Here is a 21,927-nt window from a genome sequence, read left to right as displayed (position 1 = left end):
AACATTATCTTGGATAATATTTACTGTTATAACTGGTATTTAATTGTGGAATTTGTGACGATATTTGTAGAAGGTATCGCCTGAACTGAAATGCATTGAATATTTATTTGTTGTATCTTCAATCCAAACTAATACTTTAGCTGGTTGAAATATTGTATATGTCAAAGTTATATTGTCAAAGCCGTGATATTATAATTTTACTATAGATATTATAATTAAAACGGTAGATTGTCAATTCGCTATAGTAAAAATATTTATTTCAAGCAGAATAAACCGTTCATAAACAATTTTGTATTAAAGTTTGGAGGTTAAGCCTTTATGGGTTGTGAAATGAAACAAATTATTATGGCGAGCGCTCAAACCCGGCGCGCAATGTTAACTGTCTTTATTAACCATAAAAACAAAACTACGTTTAAAAAAAACCATCAAAATAACTAAAAATTTAATTTAATACACCTTTACCTTTAATATTAACAAATACTATTATTTATACGTGCTACCTATTGATAGGGTTTAAAGTCGGTGCCAAGCCCTAAACAAAATTAAACTTAATATTATAACCATCTTAATTACTTTTATTATTAAGGTATCCCGCTCAAAGTCACGCGTGGCGAGTGTAGGTACTTACTATTACATTTTGATTTCTTTGCAAAAATTACGTAAATCGGATCATAAATCTCAGAGTAATCGGTATAAGAACATACATAAAAAAATACCGATCCAATTGATAACCTCCTCCTTTTCGAAGTCGGTTAAAAATTAACTGGGCATCCGTGCAATACGCACACGTACATAATACAAACACAGCAAATTATTAATAAGAATGTGTACCTACCTACATATACTTTTATATGTAACATTACTTAATCAATTAAGTATCATTAATTAAAATTAAAAACTAAAATTTATAAATTGCAAATTGAAAATTCAAAATAACGTTGTATATTTATATGTGTATTTAGGTGATTTAGGTATTTTCAGTTCGTCGAAATAATTATCTTAGTCCAAAAAGAAGTCCATAGTAGTACACGATATTTTATCTGTTGAGTACCGAAAGCCATTATGGAGTAGCTATGGAATTTTACTACCTAGAAAACTCTCTTTTTCTTGACATTTGAGACTCTATTGTGTTTCTAAAGTGTAATTCCAGGTCCAAGGGTGTTTTAAGAGACGACTAAGGGCATTAACTAGAGCGAAGCTCCTTTGCACATGATGCCGGATAGATTATAGAAACCACAACGGCGCCTATTTTTGCCGTGAAGCAGTAATGTGTAAGCATTACTGTGTTTCGGTCTGAAGGGCGCCGTAGCTAGTGAAATTACTGGGCAAATAAGACTTAACATGTGACGAGCGCAAATGTAGTGCCGCTCATAATTTTTGGGTTTTTCAAGAATCCTGAACGGAAGGGCGTATCAATAACCATCAGCTGAACGTCCTGCTCGTCTCGACCCCTTATTGTAATAAAAAATAAACTTGTGGTACTATTTTGTTTCATGCAGGCTCCGTCATGTGACTGCATTATATTGTCGAAATATTATCAATCAACAATACTGTTCGACAGTGCTTAGCGCATTTAGCAATCGCGTGCTAACTTAATTATGACAGATACGAAGGTTCACTTGATTTGTATGGGCAGGTCAGTGACGCTGGCTGTAGATAATCTAATATATAAAATTCTCGTGTCATGGTGTTAAACTTTGAACTCCTCCGAAACGGTTTGACCGATTCTCATGAAACTGTGAGTGCATATTGGGTAGGTCTGAGAATCGAACAACATCTATTTTTCATCCCCCTAAATGTTAAGGGTGGGTTAAAAATTTCCACACATTTTTTTTTTAATTTTTTGACATTTGTTTTTAAATTTGTTTGATTATATAATAACATAATATGAAGTGAAGTGAAGTGAACGAAACGTGTGAAGATAGCTCTTGTCTTTTTAATTCAGTTTAATGGTTAAAAGTGGATATTTTATCATTATTATTAGTGTTTTTGTTTAAAATAGTACCTTAAAGTAATACGAATAAATAATTTTTGTGTGTATCTATTAATTTGGACGGATTAAAAAAAAATTGAAGTGAACAATTGTGAGATTTTTTGACGGTGAATCTAAAATACACGTTAAAAGAAGACGCACAACTCGTTTACTACGTTGTAAAGGCATCATACGACTATAAATTTCTAACTAGCTCGTATCGACTACGTAGTCGAACGGTGTCAACTTCAAAGATAGCCTTCGGGGGCCGGAGATCGAGTCACCTCGAAGCTTTCGATTATTGGTTTTTGTTTTTTTTTTCTTTTGTTTGATATCTTTTTTTTTATAATGCCCCAGGAATGTCCTAAGTGCTTCATATCTATTTTGGTTACGCAAAAAAGACTGAAATGCTTGAGATGTAGTAAACATTACCACATGGAATGTGTCGGATATAGCAGTGATTCACGACCGAGATCTCAGTGGACTTGTCCCAGTTGTTCGCCTTACTCTAAAACGCCGCAAAATATACCACCAACGTCTTCGGATACTCATATCCCACCTAATATAATTAGCAAAAGCGAAGACAAAATTGTCACTGCTATCAGAAAGGAACTACAAAATATAATTCGCGAAGTTCTGGCCTCTGAATTGCAACCATTAAAGGAGCAACTCCAACTTTTAGAAGATTCCAATACTTTGCTCAATAATCAGTACAAGGAATTATTGGAAGTCGTCAGTAATAAAACGAAGGAGATCAGTACCTTGTGTACAGAAAAAGAAATTCTGAATGTGACAGTGAACGACTTGCAACAGAGACTTTCTTCTATTGAACAGTTTGCTAGGCAAAGTAACGTTGAAATAGTTGGAATTCCAGAACACCGGAACGAGGATACAAATAAAATTATTAAAGAAATTTGTAACGTGGTCGGTTTTAGTCTTCCATCACCGCAGGATATTATATTCACCACAAGGGTCGCTAAAATTAATCGGGAATCAAAGAGACCGAGAAATTTAGTCTGCCAATTTTCGAACAAGTTAGTACGTGATAATTTTCTTGCAACTATCATAAACTATAATAAATCGCACAAGGATAATAAGCTTTCCTCATCACTCCTTGGAATCACGGGCTCTTCAGTTCCAGTTTATGTTAATGAACACTTAACCCCCGCGAACAAATAATTGCATGCTGAAACACGTAAATTAGCCAAAACTAACGGCTATAAGTTTGTTTGGGTAAGAAGTGGCAAAATTTTTGTTAGAAAAGAGGAGACAAGTCCTGCTAAGAACATATTGAGCTCTGAACATCTACATCAATTATTTAAGCAACAATAACTATAATAGAACTCATATATTATAGTATTCAGATTTTAATTTTTTTAATTTTTCTCTATTTTTTGTTTTCCATCTTATTCTTTTTATGAGTTATTCTAAACAAACTAATAATGAACTCATTAGCTATGAGAATATGCTATATTACCAAAATATTAGGGGAATGAGAACTAAGCTCGACTATATTAATAAAAATGTTTTAACACAAAATTACAAGATTATTGTGCTGGTTGAAACCTGGCTCAATGATAACATATTAGATGGAGAGATTTTTGATAACCGCTACGAAGTCTATAGAAGGGATAGACAGTCCAATCCATTGCTTGGCCACAAGGAGGGGGGCGGTGTTTTGATCGCCGTGCATAAATCTATAAAATCGCACAGAGTTCCAAAATTCGAAAGCAAAGCCGAAGATTTGTGGGTGGAGCTAGAGTACTCTAAATTTAAAGGTCGATCTCAAAACATAAAACTATGTGCTGTTTATATACCACCTCCAATAAACACAGTGATACTTGAATCGTTCATGACAAACGCCTCAAATATAGTTAATGACTCGGGGAACCATCTTATACTGGGGGATTTTAATATGAGTAATATTATTTGGACAAGAGAATATAATAATAAGTTTTTAACACCTACGGCTCCTGATAGTTCCATAGGCATCTCATTTATAGATTTTATGGCTCTTTGTAATAGCATGCAATTTAACGCTGTGATCAATTGCAAAAACAGAATATTGGACTTAGTACTATCAAATATGGAGGATGTGACAGTCTGTGAATCTTCGGAACCTATCGCGAGTACCGATAAATATCATCCACCTTTAAATATCTCTTTGAACTTTATGCGTTACAGTTATTTAAAAGAAAATAGGGAACCAGTAAACAAGATATTTAATTTTTATAATGGTAATTACGAAGCGATAAAACAGACACTATCTTCAATTAATTGGTCAGATATTTTAGGTACATGTCAAGATGTCGATGACATGGTTTTCGAATACTACACAATTTTAAAAGACCTGATTAAACAACATATTCCTAAAAAATACAAACGAAATAATAATTACCCTCCTTGGTTTAATAATAAACTTATACAAGTATTGAATGAAAAAGAAAAATATCGAATACGTTATAAAAAATATAATAATGAAATGGACAAAATACAATACAATATTTTAAAAGAAAGAACACGTAAAATTATAGATAAATCTTATTCGGGCTATATTGAAAAAATACAAGAAAACATTAAAAGCAACCCTAAATCTTTCTGGACATATATCAAATCTAAACGTAACAACACTAGTACCATTCCATCCACGATGCAGTTACATCATAATTCAGCCAATGGAGGTTTCGAAATTAGTAATCTATTTGCGGATTATTTCTCTTCGGTTTATAATAAGCCACTTCATACAAATAACACGGAGTCAGTAAATAAATCAAACACTAATCAAAACACGCATTTTTTTACGGTAAAGGACGTTGAACTGAAGTTAAAATCACTCAATAAAAATAAAGGTGCAGGATGCGATGAAATTCCTCGAATATTTTATAAGAACTGTGCTAAAGAATTGTCATATCCACTAAGTTACATCTATAACGCCTCAATAAGTAACGGGTTATTTCCGAGGGAATGGAAAAAAGGCATAATAGTGCCTATTTTTAAAAAAGGTAATAAATGTGATGTTGTTAATTATAGACCGATAACTATTTTATCAACTCCTGCAAAGGTCTTTGAATCAATTTTATATCCTCACTTGTTTTGGCAAACTAAGCACCTTTTATCTGACAAACAACATGGCTTTATAAAAAAAAGGTCTACGACGTCAAACTTGTTAAACTTCACTAATAGAATTATAAATGAAATGAGTAATAATCATGAAGTTGACGTCATTTATACCGACTTCAGTAAAGCATTCGATAAAGTGGACCATTTCCTACTAATAAAGAAACTTAGGGACATCTATGGCATATCGGATGAATTACTGACATGGTTAACATCTTATTTGGCTTCTCGACCACTTGTGGTTAAGGTTAGTGGTTATCATTCTCGGGATTTTTATCAGCTATCCGGGGTACCACAGGGCTCACACTTAGGCCCCTTATTATTTACCTTATACATAAATGATATCACTAAATTAATAAAATCAGAATATGAACTATACGCAGATGACCTAAAATTATACAGGACGGTAAAATGTTTTGAGGACCAAAAAATGCTTCAAGATGATATCGACTATATCTACTTATGGTGTCAAAATAATAGTATGGAACTGAACGAAGGCAAATGCAACTTTTTAAAATTTTCCAGAAAACATATTAAACTTAAAACTAGTTACAAGGTAAATGACGTGTACATTGCTGAAAAAAATATTTTAAAGATTTAGGCATTATATTAGATAGTGAACTAAGATTTAACAAACATATAGATCACATTGTTCGTAAGAGTTTTAAAATGGTAGGTTTTATTTTCCGTAATACGAAAGATTTTAGAAGTATTTTACCACTCAAGATACTTTTCAACTCTGTTGTCAGATCTAATCTAGAATATAGCTCAGCTGTGTGGTGCCCATATCACAAAAAATATATATCACGAATAGAATCTGTACAAAAAAAGTTTCTTTCAAAGTTAAGTTTTGTTGCAAATAAATATATCCGTAATGATAGCTATGAGAATAGATTAAATACATTTCAAATGAGGTCTCTGCGAATACGTAGAAATGCTTCACAATTGCTGTGTTTACATAAACTTTTAAGCTTTATGCATAAGCATTTTTAATGATATGGACTGTCCTTCGCTTTTATCACAAATCGGTTTGCATGTGCCTGCCTTCAATTGTCGGCTTAGTACTTTTTCCCCAATGCACATTAAATTCCACCACAGTAATTATGGCTTAAACTCTGCTCTACAGCTAATGTTACAATTATATAATTGTATTTTTAATATAGATGAAAACACTGATATCTTCTTTTCAAACTTTCTTAATTTTAAAAAACAAATTTATATTGCTCTCCAAAATTCATAGATTTTAGATTTTAAAATATCACATGTATAGTAATGTTGTGTCTACCTATAATTTAAGTACATTTAAACTATTTTATTATATTTATTTAATTCTTAGTGCATAAGTTAATAAATTGTATTTAGTTGGTAAGCCTTTATAAATAAATAAAAATAAATAAATAAATAAAATTATGAGTCAGCATTAAAAAATACATACAACTTCAAATTTTCACTATCTACGATCAACAGTTACTTTTGTATCGCGATTTTAATATCGGCAAAACGACGTTTGCTGGGTCAGTTAATAATAGATATAATTTAGAAACATGAAGACATTAAAAAAATAGATGGTTTTGAGAAAAAAAAATAACGGGTTACACTCCGGGTGAGCCGCGGTAGAAGTCGAAACTTGAACATTAAAGCTGTGCATTTTTGAATATTTTAGTAAGGTTAGGAATTTATGTGGTTAAATACAATATTAATTTATTGCGCTATCGTACACAAAAATGACAATTTATATTACATAAAAAATTTAACACTTCGGAACTATTACAATTATTTTACATTAAAAAGTTTATCTCCCAGTAAAAAATCATCTTTCATCGATAACTTCAACGACTGCCTTTCAAATTTTCGATCAGATCACGTGTCCTGACGCGAGTTTAATATTTTATACCCATCCCAAGTAAAGTGCACAACGCCACTAAATAAGTTTTTACTTCAAGAACGGGGAAATGTGAGTCGAACTCTCGTAGAGAAAGGTTGCTTACGATAGATATGTAAATAATGTGCTATATCTCTTCCTTATATCTTCAAATAAACTATAAATAATTTTATATACATGCATGTATTTAAACTGTTAAAACAAACATAATTGAGACTCTGTCTACAAGTTAAATTTCTTGATTCGCCCCCCAAGTTTCATTGCTTCAAACAGGAGTGGGAGGCTCCTTTGCACAGGAAGCCGGCTAGATTATGGGTACCACAACTGCGCGTATTTCTGCCGTGAAGTAGTAATGTGTAAACATTACTGTGTTTCGGTCTTAAGGGCGCCGTTGCTAGTGAAATTACTGGGCAAACGAGACTTAACATCTTATGTCTCAAGATGACGAGCGCAATTGTAGTGCCGCTCAGATTTTTTGGGTTTTTCAAGAATCCTGAGCGGCACTGCATTGTAATGGGTAGGGCGTATCATTTACCATCAGCTGAACGTCCTGCTCGTCTCATCCCTTATTTTCATAAAAAAAAACAGGAGGTAATTGTGTTTGCCCTCATATCAAAATATTATATGATTTTTACTTTTACTTGATGACTGCAATATAATATTTTCTGTCGATGCTATTTTTGTAAAAATTGTTTTACGTAAGATTAACATAACATTCATCTTATTTTTGGCTCAATTATTAAATGAACTTCATTAATTAATCGGAACATAATAGTGAAAACTAGTTGACAGTCGGACAAAGACATAAACACATACGGATCGATATTCTTATTCAAGATAGGATGTGATATCACTTATTGAAAGTCAAAAACTACAACCTATTCCAAAACGTATGCCTCAGACCTGAGAAGAACGGGCGCAAAAAACTCACAGGGGTTCTTTTTTTTTTTCATAAAGAATATGGTTACAAAGTAATATCGTACAATTAAACTTATTATTTAATAGCCTGAGAGCGGTCACTCAGTTCCCAATCTGTGGTATATTTAAGAAAGTAATTTATGTTATAATAACCTTTTATAAATTTGGATTACAGTTATGATGTTAATTTCTTTAAATTTTGCTCTCAATGATTCTTTACGACCTAGGTTGTAAATAGCGCGAATAGCTCTCTTCTGCAGCAGAAATATTGTACTTCCTGTCTGGTCAAGTTGCCATATGGCAACGGCATGAGACCAATGTTATAAAGCTAGCACACAAGACATTAATTTCGGCAGCGTTGCCCCATAGTAATATACCATAGCACATAATACTATGGAAATAACTTAAGTAAACTAGTCGCGCCGTATCTATGTGACTTAATTGTCTAATCCTTTTAACCGCGTATGCTGCAGAACTAAGTCTCTTCGTCAATTTGGTATTTGAAAGGGCATGTTCATGTACATTCATATTAAAACTGAACCTCTTTTTAACCTCTCTGAACTTGTCACTCGAACATGTTTGCGTCTTGTCTGTTGTAATGACAAGTTCTTTGAAATTTTTATGTATAGCAACATAAAAAGCAAATCGTTCACGAATATAAAATATCAAAAACCATTCTTGTACAATTAATTCAATAACTATGCCTATGTCTTTAGAGAAATTGGCTATGTCCTTTATAAGGAATCTCTAAATTTGTGCAAATATAGGTCTACAATTTACAAATGCATTACTGTCATCTAATTTTAGATTTAGCCTTCGTTTATATTGAGGCATACTTGATATAATATGTAAGAACGGTACGCATTGTATGATGATGTGCTCAGACCTAATTAATCAATGATATGTCGCAATGAATTTACGAATAAAGGTCCTTACACAAAACGCCGGCCCATGCTATGACCGTGCATAGCAGGCAATAAAACGCTTTTATAGAAAATCAAATTAAAAAGAAGAACTGATGTTTCAATACGCATAAACTACGAAAAGTGTAATTACTGTACTGGCTTAGCGCCAATAACTTAAATAGTCATAAAACTATTTTTTTTTAATTTACTGCGCCAAATGTCAAAAATGTAGGTGCGAATATTTTATTAAACGGAGAGGTGATAAAACCAGTGGAATCTGCTGTATTTCTTGGCATTACTCTTGATATCAAATTGCGATGGGGTCCCCATATTGAAGGATGGCTAATAGGCATAGTTCTGCGGCATATGCGGTTAAAAAAATTTGACAGTTAACTGACATAGATACGGCGCGACTAGTTTAGTTATTTTCATGTCCTATGGGATATTGTTATGGGGCAGTGCAGATGATATTGATACCATCTTTTTGCTGCAGATGAGGGCTATTCGCGCTATTTATAACCTAGGTCCTAAAGAACTATTAAGAGAAAAATTTAAAGAAGTAAACATTATGACTGTTACTTCTCAATATATTCTTGATACTGTTCTATATGCTCATAAGCACATTAAGGAATTTGCAAGTAATTGTGACAACAACAACGTTAACACGAGGAACAAACATAAACTTGTTATGCCTACTACTCCGTTAAGTCGAATTCGAAAGTCTTTTATTGGGCGATGTATATGCTTTTACAATATGATCCCAGAAAATTTACAAAACAAATGTGTTACGAAATTTAAAAGAATTGTTAAAAAACGTTTGTTTGGGAAAGGTTATTATAACATAAACGATTTTCTTAATGATACCACAGACTGGGAATGAAACGGACACCCTCAGGCTCTTTAATTATGAATGTTTATTGTACGATATTACACTGTAATCCGTATATGTATATTAAGAAAAACCCCGCTGAGTTTCTTGCGCCCGTTCTTCTCAGATCTGAGGCAGTCTATTTTTAATGGGTGGTGGGTAAGTTTTTGACGTTCAATAAGTGATTTTGAATCCCATTTTGAATAAAAATATTTAAATGTGTTCAACTGTTAAAAGCATGAGGTGCTTCATTTTACTTTAAATACTACAAACACTTTTCACTACACTAAATTATCAAATAGAAATATTATACAAATTAAATTTGTAACCAAAACTTATGAACGATGCTGTACTCGAACCCGCAAGCACTCGGTTTTTATTTTTATTTTTTTTCAGCTGATGTAATTGATCCGCCCTGTGCATTACAATTCAGTGCCGCTCAGGATTCTTGAAAACCCAATTAATTGTGTGCGGCTTTACAACTGCGCTCGTCACCTTGAGATATAAGATGTTAGGTCTCATTTGCCCAGTAATTTGACTACCTACGGCGCCCTTCAGACCGAAACACAGTAATGTTAACACATTACTGCTTCACGGCTGAAATATGCGACGTTGTAGTACCCATAATCTAGCCTGTGCAAAGGAGCCTCCCTCTGGTGCAGAAATATGGGTTGGCTCAGTTCAGAAATGTTGGTTACAAATTTATTTTGTATAATTAATCCCAGAAGTCAGGGATATCACATTAAAAATAACAATTTGTTTAAACATCAATATTTAGTAGTAGCTTTAGGGGACAGTCTCCATGTCTATATTTGCGATACAAATGTTCAAGGCATTTTCCTAAAACCCGATAATCTTTGTCAAATAACCACGTGCTGTCTTCATCAAACAAAGCCTGGTTAGCAAGGCTGTTAAGATTAATGGATTAGTGTTTAATCGGCTCTCATTAATTAAGGTATTATTAATTGGCGTCGCCTTGAATTTTTAGCTTCATTAGCATTTAGCAAAATTTCAGCCCTAAGGTGCGTTTAGTCTCTCTTTTTCTCCTCTTTGATAATATTTATGATTCGCTGCGAATTTGGTTGATACTTCTTGATTTTCGTATCTAAAGAGTAGTTTTTTGTAATCCTTAAGGTATAGTTCCGTAAATGAAAGTGTTGGATATCAGAAATGGACTGTAAATTGTTTTGTAGGGGTGATAAAAACAACTGTGAAAAAAATAACAGTGCTTATACCACCTACCTCTACTGCCAGTGGATGCTGTGTGGCACTATAGGAACCAACGTGGTTTCAACAATCGAGGGGTGGCCAAGAACGTTTCGGAGAGCACCTTCTTGTACAGCGATCATAAGCGGAAGACCATAAGACGTATGTATAGGCTTATGAACAGCGCCCACACATCCTTCACGCGATTTTCGCGCCTAGCGCCACCATTTTGCTACCGATTTCAACTTAGGGTTGAAGTACAGTAGCAATAGATGGCACCTTAGCATGTCCGATCTTCACAGTTGGAAATTACAATGCAACGACCGAACAGAAAGTTTTCCAAATTTCTCGGCTATTCCGATCCATCTTGTCTCTATGTGTCTTACTTCACTATAGATAATAATATCATTCTTTCATTTAGAATGGCCATTTGAGGATGTTTAAGGGCTCTCTGTTCTTTTTAGGACTCCAGTCTAGATACTTACCCAATTCTGCTAAATTTAGTTCTAGTTCAAGTTCTCTCGTCTCTAATCCGAATGCGGCTAAGGCAACGGTTGATAAATACTTTTAAAAGACTTCCAAAAGAGTATGCAGATACATTTCTGGCATTTTTATGTATTCATGTAAAGCCCATCACATTAGAAACTTCTTTCTTTCAATTGAAATTCGACTTAATATTCATTCTAATGTGATATTTGCAACTTTTTCAGATGTATGGTCGCTATCAACGCGACCTTAGTGAAGCAGCCAGAGAAGAAGCAAGAAGACTGAGAAGATTACGAAAGAAGAGAAGAAAAGACGATAAACTTCGACAGAAGGAATTAGAAGCTAGTGGAAAACATCGACCGAGGGGGAAGTTCTTTAAAGTACTTGGTAAGTGTGTATATAGCGTCCTCTTTTGATTATCTTACTAAAGTTTTTTAAACAATTTCTTATTTTTTTTAAGTGATAACCCTCACCACTGGGATTAATTACTCAAATTAAATTTGAAAACATTAATTTGTGTGAAGTTTTTTAAAAAGACTTTCCGCCAGTTGCAGAAAGCATATTAAAAGTTAATGTTTCGTTATATGACATGCTATCTATAGACGACCTGTATAGCCGAGTGGTTAGCTATGCTACCTACTAAGCTAGAGGTCCTGGGTTCGAATCCCGTGGGTGCAAGTATTTATATGATGAATGTTTGTTTCCGAGTCATGGATGTTTATATGTACTTATATATGTTAAAATAAGTATATTGTATTAAATACTAGCTGACCCGACAGACGTTGTTCTGTATATTATAATAAATAAAAAAATGTTTTTTTATGAATTTGTCAATAATATATCACAACATCAAGAATTACTTCGTAAAATGTGCACCCTGTTGTTATACTGTAAGTGTTTCACAGCAGAACTGTCAAACCGTGCGTCATTAAATTCTCTGAATTGAAAAACAACATTTTTGTTGTTTTTATTTAATTCCGAGCATTTTCATATTTATTAACCTTTTAAACCTTCCCTGGACTTCCACGAATAATTCAAGACCAAAATTAGCCAAATCGCTCCGGCCGCTTTCGAGTTTTAGCGAGACTAACGAACAGCAATTCATTTTTATATATATAGATATCGTTGTCTTGCAATACATAACACAGGCTATATATGCCTAATTTGGGGCAATATAATTTGTGTAAAAAGTGTCTCAATATTATTGTTATCTTTTACTAACAAAATCAAAAAGAAAGTGACGGTATTACGTTTAATGAAACATTATCCGGACGACGGAAGAATGAACAAAACTTGAACCATAGAGTAATAGGATATCTGGATTCGAACGAGTCTTCTGCTTTCCGCATCACTCAATGTCCCATCTGAGCTATTATAGTCTTGTATATAGTGGCGAAATTTTCCTTTGTATTTTAATGTTATCGTAACTGTTTCTCATTTAAACACAGATAAGTCTACATTTTTTTAACTGAAACCTAGCTAGATCGATTTATCGCCCCCGAAGGTATATAGCCATACACCTGTTTATGTCACCGATGCACCCACCATTGTTTTAGATTAATTTTCAAAGATCTGAGTGACTGCTGGTAAATTATTGTAAACACCCGTGGACGTCCGCTCCCAGCCGATGGCTGATTGGGACAGCCGCTCCCATTGTGCTGCGCATTCTTTATATACCACTTAATGTCACTACTATATACTCATTACTACATTTATTCAAAAGAAACAAATCTTATAATTATAATCATTACGTGAAAGCGTACCAAGAATACTAGCAGCATTTCCGCGTTGGATCGCTAGGCTGATCCGATGACCGCAATAGCTGCCATCGCTTGGGTTTCCAGTAGCCTTATTGAGGCGACAAGATAGAACTTTGTATTCTCTCACTGAGACCGACATATTTGCGACGCTTGCGGTCTTCGGTACTCGAAGCAGCAGCCCCAGTACTAACTGACGTAACTTATATGCTGTATGTAATTCAGACTTGATCTCAAGACACTACAGCTATTATATCCGCAATCTCCAACAGTTGTCAGAATGTTATTCCAATGTATTAAATAAGTGATGTAAAGTCTGCGGCAGGTTACATCTGGGGGCACACCTTCGCCAGACTCGGGGAAGACTGGGTGTTCCTGACATTCCTCAGCATCATCATGGCATGTTTGAACTTCGCGATCGACCAGGGTATAGCGGTGTGCAATAACGGTGAGTATCGGACTTTTTTTATGATAATAAGGGACGAGACGAGCAGGACGTTCAGCTGATGGTAATTGATGCGCCCTGCCCGTTACAATGCAGTGCCATTCAGGATTCTTGGAATACCCAAAAATTCTGAACAGCACTACAAATGCGCTCGTCACCTTTGGACATAAGATGTTAAGTCTCATTTGCCTGGATATTTCTCTAGCTACGACGCCCTTCAAACCGAAACACAGTAATGCTTACACATTACTGCTTCACGGCAAAAAAAAAGCGCCGTTGTGGTACCCATAATCTAGCCGGCATCCTGTGCCTCCGACTGGTAGACTACTTATACGGACTACAGGGACGAGTAAAAAAATAAGGACTCCGTGTCACATTACATTACAGTGAGGCACCAAAACAAGCCGGTGAACGTGTAAATACATAGCCTCACGCATACACTTACACTAATACAAGCCGATTGGCCACTATTATGAGATTTGCCTTCGCCTGTGACAGTTCAGTTTGCGTCGCAATAAAATATTTTAAAAATGCCGTCGTGCGTTGTGAAAATACTAGTATTGTTATACTATAAAAGTATTTGTGGATATATGATTATTTAAGGGAGAAAAAATTGTGTAACTGGTATACCCCGTAACCGCACACACACTAGCATAAAGGTGCTTCACTTGCTAATATCACGGTGCGGAGTCCTTCTTTTTTAGTAGTACGTGACGGACTATTGTCTATTTTACAAATGATTTAAGGTCTCTTTAGTGTTAATTCCGCCAATATTTGTATTTAAAACAATTCGACACGTGTTTCGCTTCTACACGAGGCATCCTCAGGACGTGTTGTCTCGCCAAAATCGACTGAATCAAATGAGCCGGAAGCCGCTCTTTTATACCCTCGTCCTATGAAATGACGCGCTGTGATTGGTCGGCTGTTGTGACGTATTACCCCTGGAAGAGACACGTAACAAAGGTGATGGGACTAAATTTGATTGTTCATTCAACAATGTAAACATGTTATTTTTGTGTTTTATTATTTCTAATTGCTCTAACACATTTAAGCGAAATCCTTTTTTACATGTATGTAAAATATTAAAATTATTATTGTTTCCGAGTGAGTGACCTGTTGTGTGATTATGAATTTCCGCAAAGTAACGCCTAATTCAATAAATTTTATTGTCTATTTGTTAACAAGTCACTTTCCTGACTTTTTCTGAGTTGTTAATGTGTACTAGGTAACTGTATCCACTCTTCACTGCCCATATTAACTACTTATTTCTCTTAGGAATAATTATGTAAAAAAAAACACTTATTGATTATCTTTAGGGATTAACGTCAATCGAAATGTGTGCAGTTATTTTCAGTCAGAAACAGGTATCTGAAATTTAGTTCTATGCTATGAAAATGACCGATTTGTAAAAAAAAACATTCAGCGTTTTTTGTATTGCTTTGGGAATGGGATATCGACAAATTCCTTTCCGTGCTCACTAATGCTATTCACCAATCTTCGTGCAAAATTCTTAAAGACTCAATGAGTAATTCGCGGCCCTTTATACCGGTAAGGATCATTTTTTTATGGAACAGGAGGACAAACGAGCGTACGGATCACCCGATGTTAATTAATCACCGCCGCCCACATTCTCTTGCAACGCCTGAGGATCACAGGAGCGTTGCCATTCTTTTAGAAAAGTGTAGGTATGCGCTTTTTTTGAAGGTACCCATGTCGTAACGTCCCAGAATCACCGCACAAGGAAGCTCATTCCACAGCTTGGTAGTACTTGTTTTGAATTTTCAATTTCTAAAATAATTCCGAACAGTGTAGTGGGTAGTAACAAGAAAAACACGTTTTTGTAAACAACTCTGTTTACAAAACCAAGGGATATGTCAAGGTCAAGGTTCCTTTACATCTGTAAGTATATATCGAATGCTCGCGAACATTCGGCGTAATATCATAAAATATGTATCTATTTTTTAGCATAAATAGCTGTTATGTGAAAAATGTAAGGTATTAAGTTTTATTATTATCTATTTTGTTTCATGCTTTCTTTGAAAGGTTAAGGTAAGGATTGTATTAGCAAATCAAATCAAATCAAATCATTTATTAATAACACCATGTCACAAGTCAAAAAGCAAAAAATAGGTCAATTTAAAATTCAAATTATCATTTTACATAGGTAGGGAAGTTGTACCTCACAACAATACAGTATTATGTAATTATATATTGTTATGTATATAAAGAAAATAATATTTTTTTACGTATTGTAAAATAAGTTTTACCTAGTCAAATAACTGGCATCTTGTAGAACTCCTCAACTGAGTAAAACGTATGTTCGAGAAGCCATTTTCGGAGTTGTGTCAGTTGGAGTTGTGTTAAACACCGTTGTGGAAGTTGCATCTTTCTTGATCGAGTTCGGCAGCCTGTTATACAAAGATGGACCCATTATGTATACTGATCTCTCCGATTTACGCAGCTTATGGTCAGGTGTGACCAGTAAATGTGCGAGATTGTTGCTGCGTAAAGATCTAGATGTATTAACACCTTTCTGACGGAAGGTTAGCGTGCTTTATAACTGTTCTAACAACAGGTAAATAAAACTAGCCCTTTCTAGTCATTCGCATTGTTTTATTTTTGTTGAAACTCTTATCTTTGCGTTTCGATAATTTATTCATAGATAATCTATAATTATATTATTAAGTGTGCTTTTTTGACACACCCGCATATTTTTTATGGGGCATCGTCTGCCGATAAGTGGCAATATGATTTGATCGTAAGGAATCACTAAACATAGGAAGGCAACCCTGATCACACTTACCTCGCTTTTATGCATAGAATAAAGACGTGTAGTACAGAAGCTTAGCAACCTTTCAATGAAATTTCTACCTTAGAGTAACGTTATTAAGATTCAATTTAAATCGTACTTAGTTCGCAGCTGCGGTGTACTTACGTCACACTATATTTATTCGTAGTTTCTCATTGGCTCTTCCAAAAATAACAATAATTGTAACTAGAATAATTAGATCAATTAATTAGATTGTATAAAAGCACGCAATTATTTTTATACTTTTTAGTGCATATTATTGTATCTATTGTTTTGGAATAGTGTTTTTGAAGTCGGTTGTTTTTTTGTTAAAATTTTTGAGATATCAGGTTTTTGTGCTTGTCTTAAAATAAGTCGAAAACTTCAAAAATTTATTTAAGAAAAAGTAGCAATCTAAATTTCATTTTTCTTCTGATTTATAAAAACAATTTAATGCTGGTTGTGTATTAATATAAAAAAAAAACAACTATCGAGACAAAAACTGTTTTCAGATTTTTTTCACTAAAGTGCCTTATAAACAAAAATATGGTAATAAAATCACCCTGTATACGTGTTTGTGTTGTTTTCAGCTCGTATGTGGATGTACAATGACGTGGCGACAACTACCTTCAGTAAATACGTGGCGTGGGTGTCGCTGCCCGTGTGTCTGGTACTCTTTGCTGCCGGTTTCGTCCATGTTGTGGCGGCACAAAGTATCGGTAAGCCATACATATAATGTTACTACAGGGTGACCCGTCCAAATACTTCGCACGCAATAAAATTCTAGAAAGCACTGATCTGCACTGATGTGAAATATTATAATAGTCAGCCTTGTGCGTAATACTTAATTAGCAATACAATTAAATGAAACAATTCTTCAAGAGTAAAAACTGTTGAGGACTGACTTGTATAAATATCACTGGACAGGCTGTTCCATATGTTTGACAGCAATTTGTTTGTGCCTATTTGAAGCGCCACTCGCGAGCGTCCAGAGAACTAATTTTGACGTATAATACAAATGGCTGCGAACGAACATACAATACTCTGAAGTATATTTGCATTTTTAATTAATTTCGTTCGTTTTCCGTGTTTTTAACGTACCTAATAAAGCGCACATTTTTTTTTGTAAATAGTTTCCCACCATCTTTCGATGATGCTGAGGTTGTCATCACTAGTATTAGTACCGCAAACTTTCGCAACATGGCTAACAGCGTCAAAATGGCGAATATAATAATAATAATAATAATCATTTATTCAACTAATAATATGTGGTACAAAATGTTTTTTGTGCCCTACCCTCTGCGATAGGATACCCTGAGTTGCAGAGGCTAGGCATATATCAAACAGGCACAAAAGCACTTTGACAGCCGCCAGTCCAGTAGTATTTAGTAAAGGTCAGTGCTGTTGAGTTTAGCAACAAATGACGCTAAACTTAACAATGACAACTATGACAAATACTATCTCGACTCCTGTCAATCGCATAAAAAATCTCCGAATCAAAAGTGTACCTAAACTAAAGAAACAAATTGGAATGTTATTTTTTTATGGAATAGGAGGACAAACGAGCGTACGGGTTACCTGTTGTTAAGTGATCACCGCCGCCCACAATCTCTTGCAACACCAGAGGAATTACAGGAGCGTTGCCGGCCTTTAAGGAAAGTGTAAATTTAGTAGTGGAAATTGTAAATTTAGTACTTAAATTTATTTGCAGTGAGTGTAAAAATATTAAAATAAAGGTTTATTACGAGGGCGGCACTGAAAATTTCGGGAATCAAGGAAGTGACACAACATTACTATTTAAAAATTTATTTATTGCTTTTCGAAGTATTCTCCGCGAAATTGACATATTTTTCTATACGATGGAACCAATCATTGAAGCAACTATTCCATTCGGAAGTTGGGGTCTCCCAAATGGCCGTTTTGTAGGCGTCCACAGCTTCTTCAGTTGATGAAAATCTCTGACCACGCAATTTATTCTTTATTTTAGGGAAAGTATAGAAATCATTAGGGCTAAGGTCGGGGCTGTACGGCGGATGGTATTTTTTACACCTAACCTAACCACCTTTCGCGGTATGTCACATGTCGATCTTCCTCAATCAGCTTACGCACAGCATCAACGTTTTCTTTGGTGACTGCAGTTTTTGGACGACCTTGACGGGGATCACACGTCCACGTTGAAATTCAGCAAACCAGCGATAAATTGTGGTGTTGGATGGGGCTTCATCACCAAATGCAGAAATCATCCGGTCAACACACTGTTTTTGTGTTAAACCACTTCGAAAGTCACAATAAATCATCGCTCTAGAATTTTCTCAAGTCGATTTCATTTTCTCAACGACTAAACAAGTTTGAAAAGACCTTGTGACAAGACCGATAATCTTTTTTGAAATAAATAAATGGTATTCGATTTTTAAAACCAAGGAGTTTTCAATTAAAAAGATTTTAATATGACAGGAACAGTGGAAATATTCCATTCCCGATACTTTTAGTGCAGCCCTCGTATTATCACGTATCATAAAGCCTATGGTCACATGAAGTTCATAATTATAACTTCGTCAACAGGGTCCGGTATTCCAGAAATGAAGACGATTCTTCGCGGTGTACACCTGAAGGAGTATTTAACATTTCGAGCGCTGGTCTCAAAAGTGGTTGGGCTGACTGCCACTTTGGGATCTGGCCTTCCACTTGGAAAAGAGGTAATAATTTTCTTTTGTCTACTACAGTGGTAAACATGTTGATATTTTAAATTCTGGAAAAGGACTTATTATTTTTTTTCCATGACTGCTGATGAAATTTCCCTCTAAATTCCCCTCTTACCACTCACTAATATATTTTAAATTTCTCTCTGTACCTAATTCTGAAGCCAGCGCAAAATCTGTAAATTTTGTAATAGATGTAAACATAACTATATCGAATCTCGCTCTACTAGACTATAGTATATAGTACTTTATAGACTTACAATATACTATCGTATAGACATACAAGGCGTGCGGAGAGAAGAATATCTCTAACGGAGAATACAGTAAGATAGAAAAAGAAAGCTAAATCTATTGTTATTGTAATAACTGTGTTTTTGACAAGTCGTAAACTGTCAACAAACAAGCTTGGAGTAGGTGGGAGCCTTTGCACAGGGTGTCGGCTAGTTTATGGGTACCACAACGGCGCCTATTTCTGCCGTGAAGCAGTAATGTGTAAACATAACTGTGTTTCGTTCTGATGGGTGCCGTAGCTTATGAAATTATTGGGCAATTGAGACTTAACATTTTATGTCTCAAGGTGACGAGCGCAATTTTTGTGCCGCTCAGAACTTTTGTGTTTTTCAAGAATCCTGCGCGGCATCGCATTGTAATGGGCAGGGCGTATCAATTGCTGAACCATCAGCTGAACCTCCCTCATTTTCATAAAAAAGTTAACTGTCAGGTCGCCTATACGTTATTCTATTCTAAGTCTACGCCTATGCATGAAACTGTATTGTTTTCATCTATTTCTATATGGATTTAATAACTCCCCAGGGCCCCTCCGTCCATATAGCATCAATGGTAGCAACTCTCCTTTCCCGCCTAGTGACGTCATTCCAAGGCATCTACGAGAACGAATCCCGCACCTCCGAGATGCTGGCCGCAGCTTGTGCGGTTGGTGTCGCCTCGTGCTTCGCTGCTCCGGTTGGAGGTAATATGATGGATGTTTGAAACAATCAAACATCCGTTATATATTTTAATAATAATCTAGTCTGTTAAAACTAATTTAAGGATTAATTAACATTCACATTCAATTTATTATGTAAGGTCGAAAATTTTTTTTAAACATGTATGTAAAGTCGTAAAAACTTCTAGGCTAGGTTGCATTACATTAATTTAACATTAACAGTAACGCTGACTTTAACATAGAGTGCGAAATGTGTTGCACCATCGTATTCAAAGTGAAATATCATGTCAATATCGAATATTTATTTGAAACTTTTGACAGGTCGCTATTCAGCCATTTATCATTAACAATAGCTTTAACCGGCGAAGATTTAACTGTTACGGTTAACAGTTAAAGCTATGACGTCATCTAAAAATTTTCAAATGGTGCAACACATTTTTTGATTAAATACTTATACCGGTACTAAATTAATATTGAGCTCAGCGCGTTCAAAAAGTTTTCACTTCAAACACCGATGAAGAACCCTACGCAAGTACTAATGACATTAAAATAACACATAGTGTGTATTACGTAATACAAAATTAATTGTAAACATAATTGTTACTCGACCTTGTTTGTGGAATGTTGATTAGACCTGCAGTCTAGATATTTCCAGCTAAATCTGTGCACGTCCGCGCTTACTGTACTCAACGCAAAATATGAACTAAAAATAGCATCAACGACAAACACATAGCCTAGGGTTTACAAACCCTGACCTTTGAACTAACGTCACCAAAAATCTGTCACTGATACTGCTTACAGAAAATAAGGGTGTGTTATATGCTGACGACATTACAATAATTATCCCTGACACAAACTCAAAAAGACCATACGACTCGGTCATAAATGATGAAATCATGAAAATCGGCAAATGGTTAGAAAATAACAATTTAAATATTAATATAATAAAAACAAAACTTATACAATTTAAAAATTATAATACCATTTATCCACCCCTTAGAAACATAACATACAATGAAATTAAAATTTATGAGGTTGAAAATACCAAATTCTTAGGCATAGTAATGGATAATAATTGTAATTGGAAAGCTCACGTTGAATCATTATGCAAACGTCTTAATAAGTTTGTCTTTGCAACAAGGAGAATAAAAAAACTATACGGGAAAAAGCGGCTTTAACGGCTTACCACGCTTACGTAGAATCCATAATTAGGTATGGTATCATAATATGGAGTAACTCAACAGTAATAAATAGAGTCTTAGCAGCGCAAAAAATATGTTTGAGGGCTGCAGCGGGAAAAGGACCCCTTGAAAGCTGCAGACCCGTATTTAAAAAATATAACTTATTAACAATTGTTGAATTATACATATTTGAGTGCTGTATGTTTGTTCGAAAAAAATTTAGCGAATTCAGTAAACAAGAAAACGCTTCTCTTTTCCCATCCAGGGACCCCACCAAACTACAAGTACCTTGCTGTAGAACTATATTATTTCAGAGAAACTGTTTTTGTATGTGCATAAAAATCTATAATCACATCCCAAAAATAATAAGAGAGGTATCGTCAAATAGGAATTTCTCATCTTAATTGAAAATATACCTTAGTAAAAACTGCTTATATTCATTAGATGAATATTTTCAACTAAAAACTTGACTATCTATATAATACTGCTACTAATCTTTTGTTAAATTGATATTATTGTTACTAATGATTTAGAAATGTATTTTATAAAATTTGCACGTCACAAATGTGGCAAACATGTACTTTATAATATTTATGTAATCAATCTAACATGTTTATGCAAATAAAAACTTTGACTTTGACTTTTAATAACTCTCAAAACACATGTTAAAGCTGATGTTTGAAGGAATGCTGCCTTTTGGCGGGGTGTAAGCGCGAGGCGAGGAACGAAAAAATTATGAATAGAATTGTGAATGCAA

At 34.7% G+C, this 21,927-nt stretch overlaps 1 protein-coding gene across 4 annotated transcripts in view; it reads left to right on the top strand.

The window, feature by feature from the left end:
- LOC126979999 (chloride channel protein 2) overlaps window positions 1–21,927 on the top strand; it is a 134,177-nt gene that overhangs the window by 71,335 nt on the left and 40,915 nt on the right. For 2 of the 4 annotated variants that reach the window (XM_050829611.1, XM_050829609.1), the window contains exons 2-6: window positions 11,579–11,741; window positions 13,437–13,559; window positions 16,935–17,063; window positions 18,907–19,040; window positions 19,857–20,013. In XM_050829611.1, the coding sequence (XP_050685568.1) occupies window positions 11,579–11,741; window positions 13,437–13,559; window positions 16,935–17,063; window positions 18,907–19,040; window positions 19,857–20,013 (706 nt within the window). Of the gene's footprint in view, window positions 1–10,606; window positions 10,685–11,578; window positions 11,742–13,426; window positions 13,560–16,934; window positions 17,064–18,906; window positions 19,041–19,856; window positions 20,014–21,927 lie in introns of those variants that run through there. The other 2 variants (XM_050829612.1, XM_050829613.1) reach the window with 2 other exon arrangements.

This window comes from Leptidea sinapis, chromosome 4, assembly GCF_905404315.1.
Source record: "Leptidea sinapis chromosome 4, ilLepSina1.1, whole genome shotgun sequence".
NCBI lineage: Eukaryota > Metazoa > Arthropoda > Insecta > Lepidoptera > Pieridae > Leptidea > Leptidea sinapis.
The sequence above is the reverse complement of the archived record's forward strand: the minus strand, read 5'-3'. Positions and strand labels throughout refer to the sequence as shown.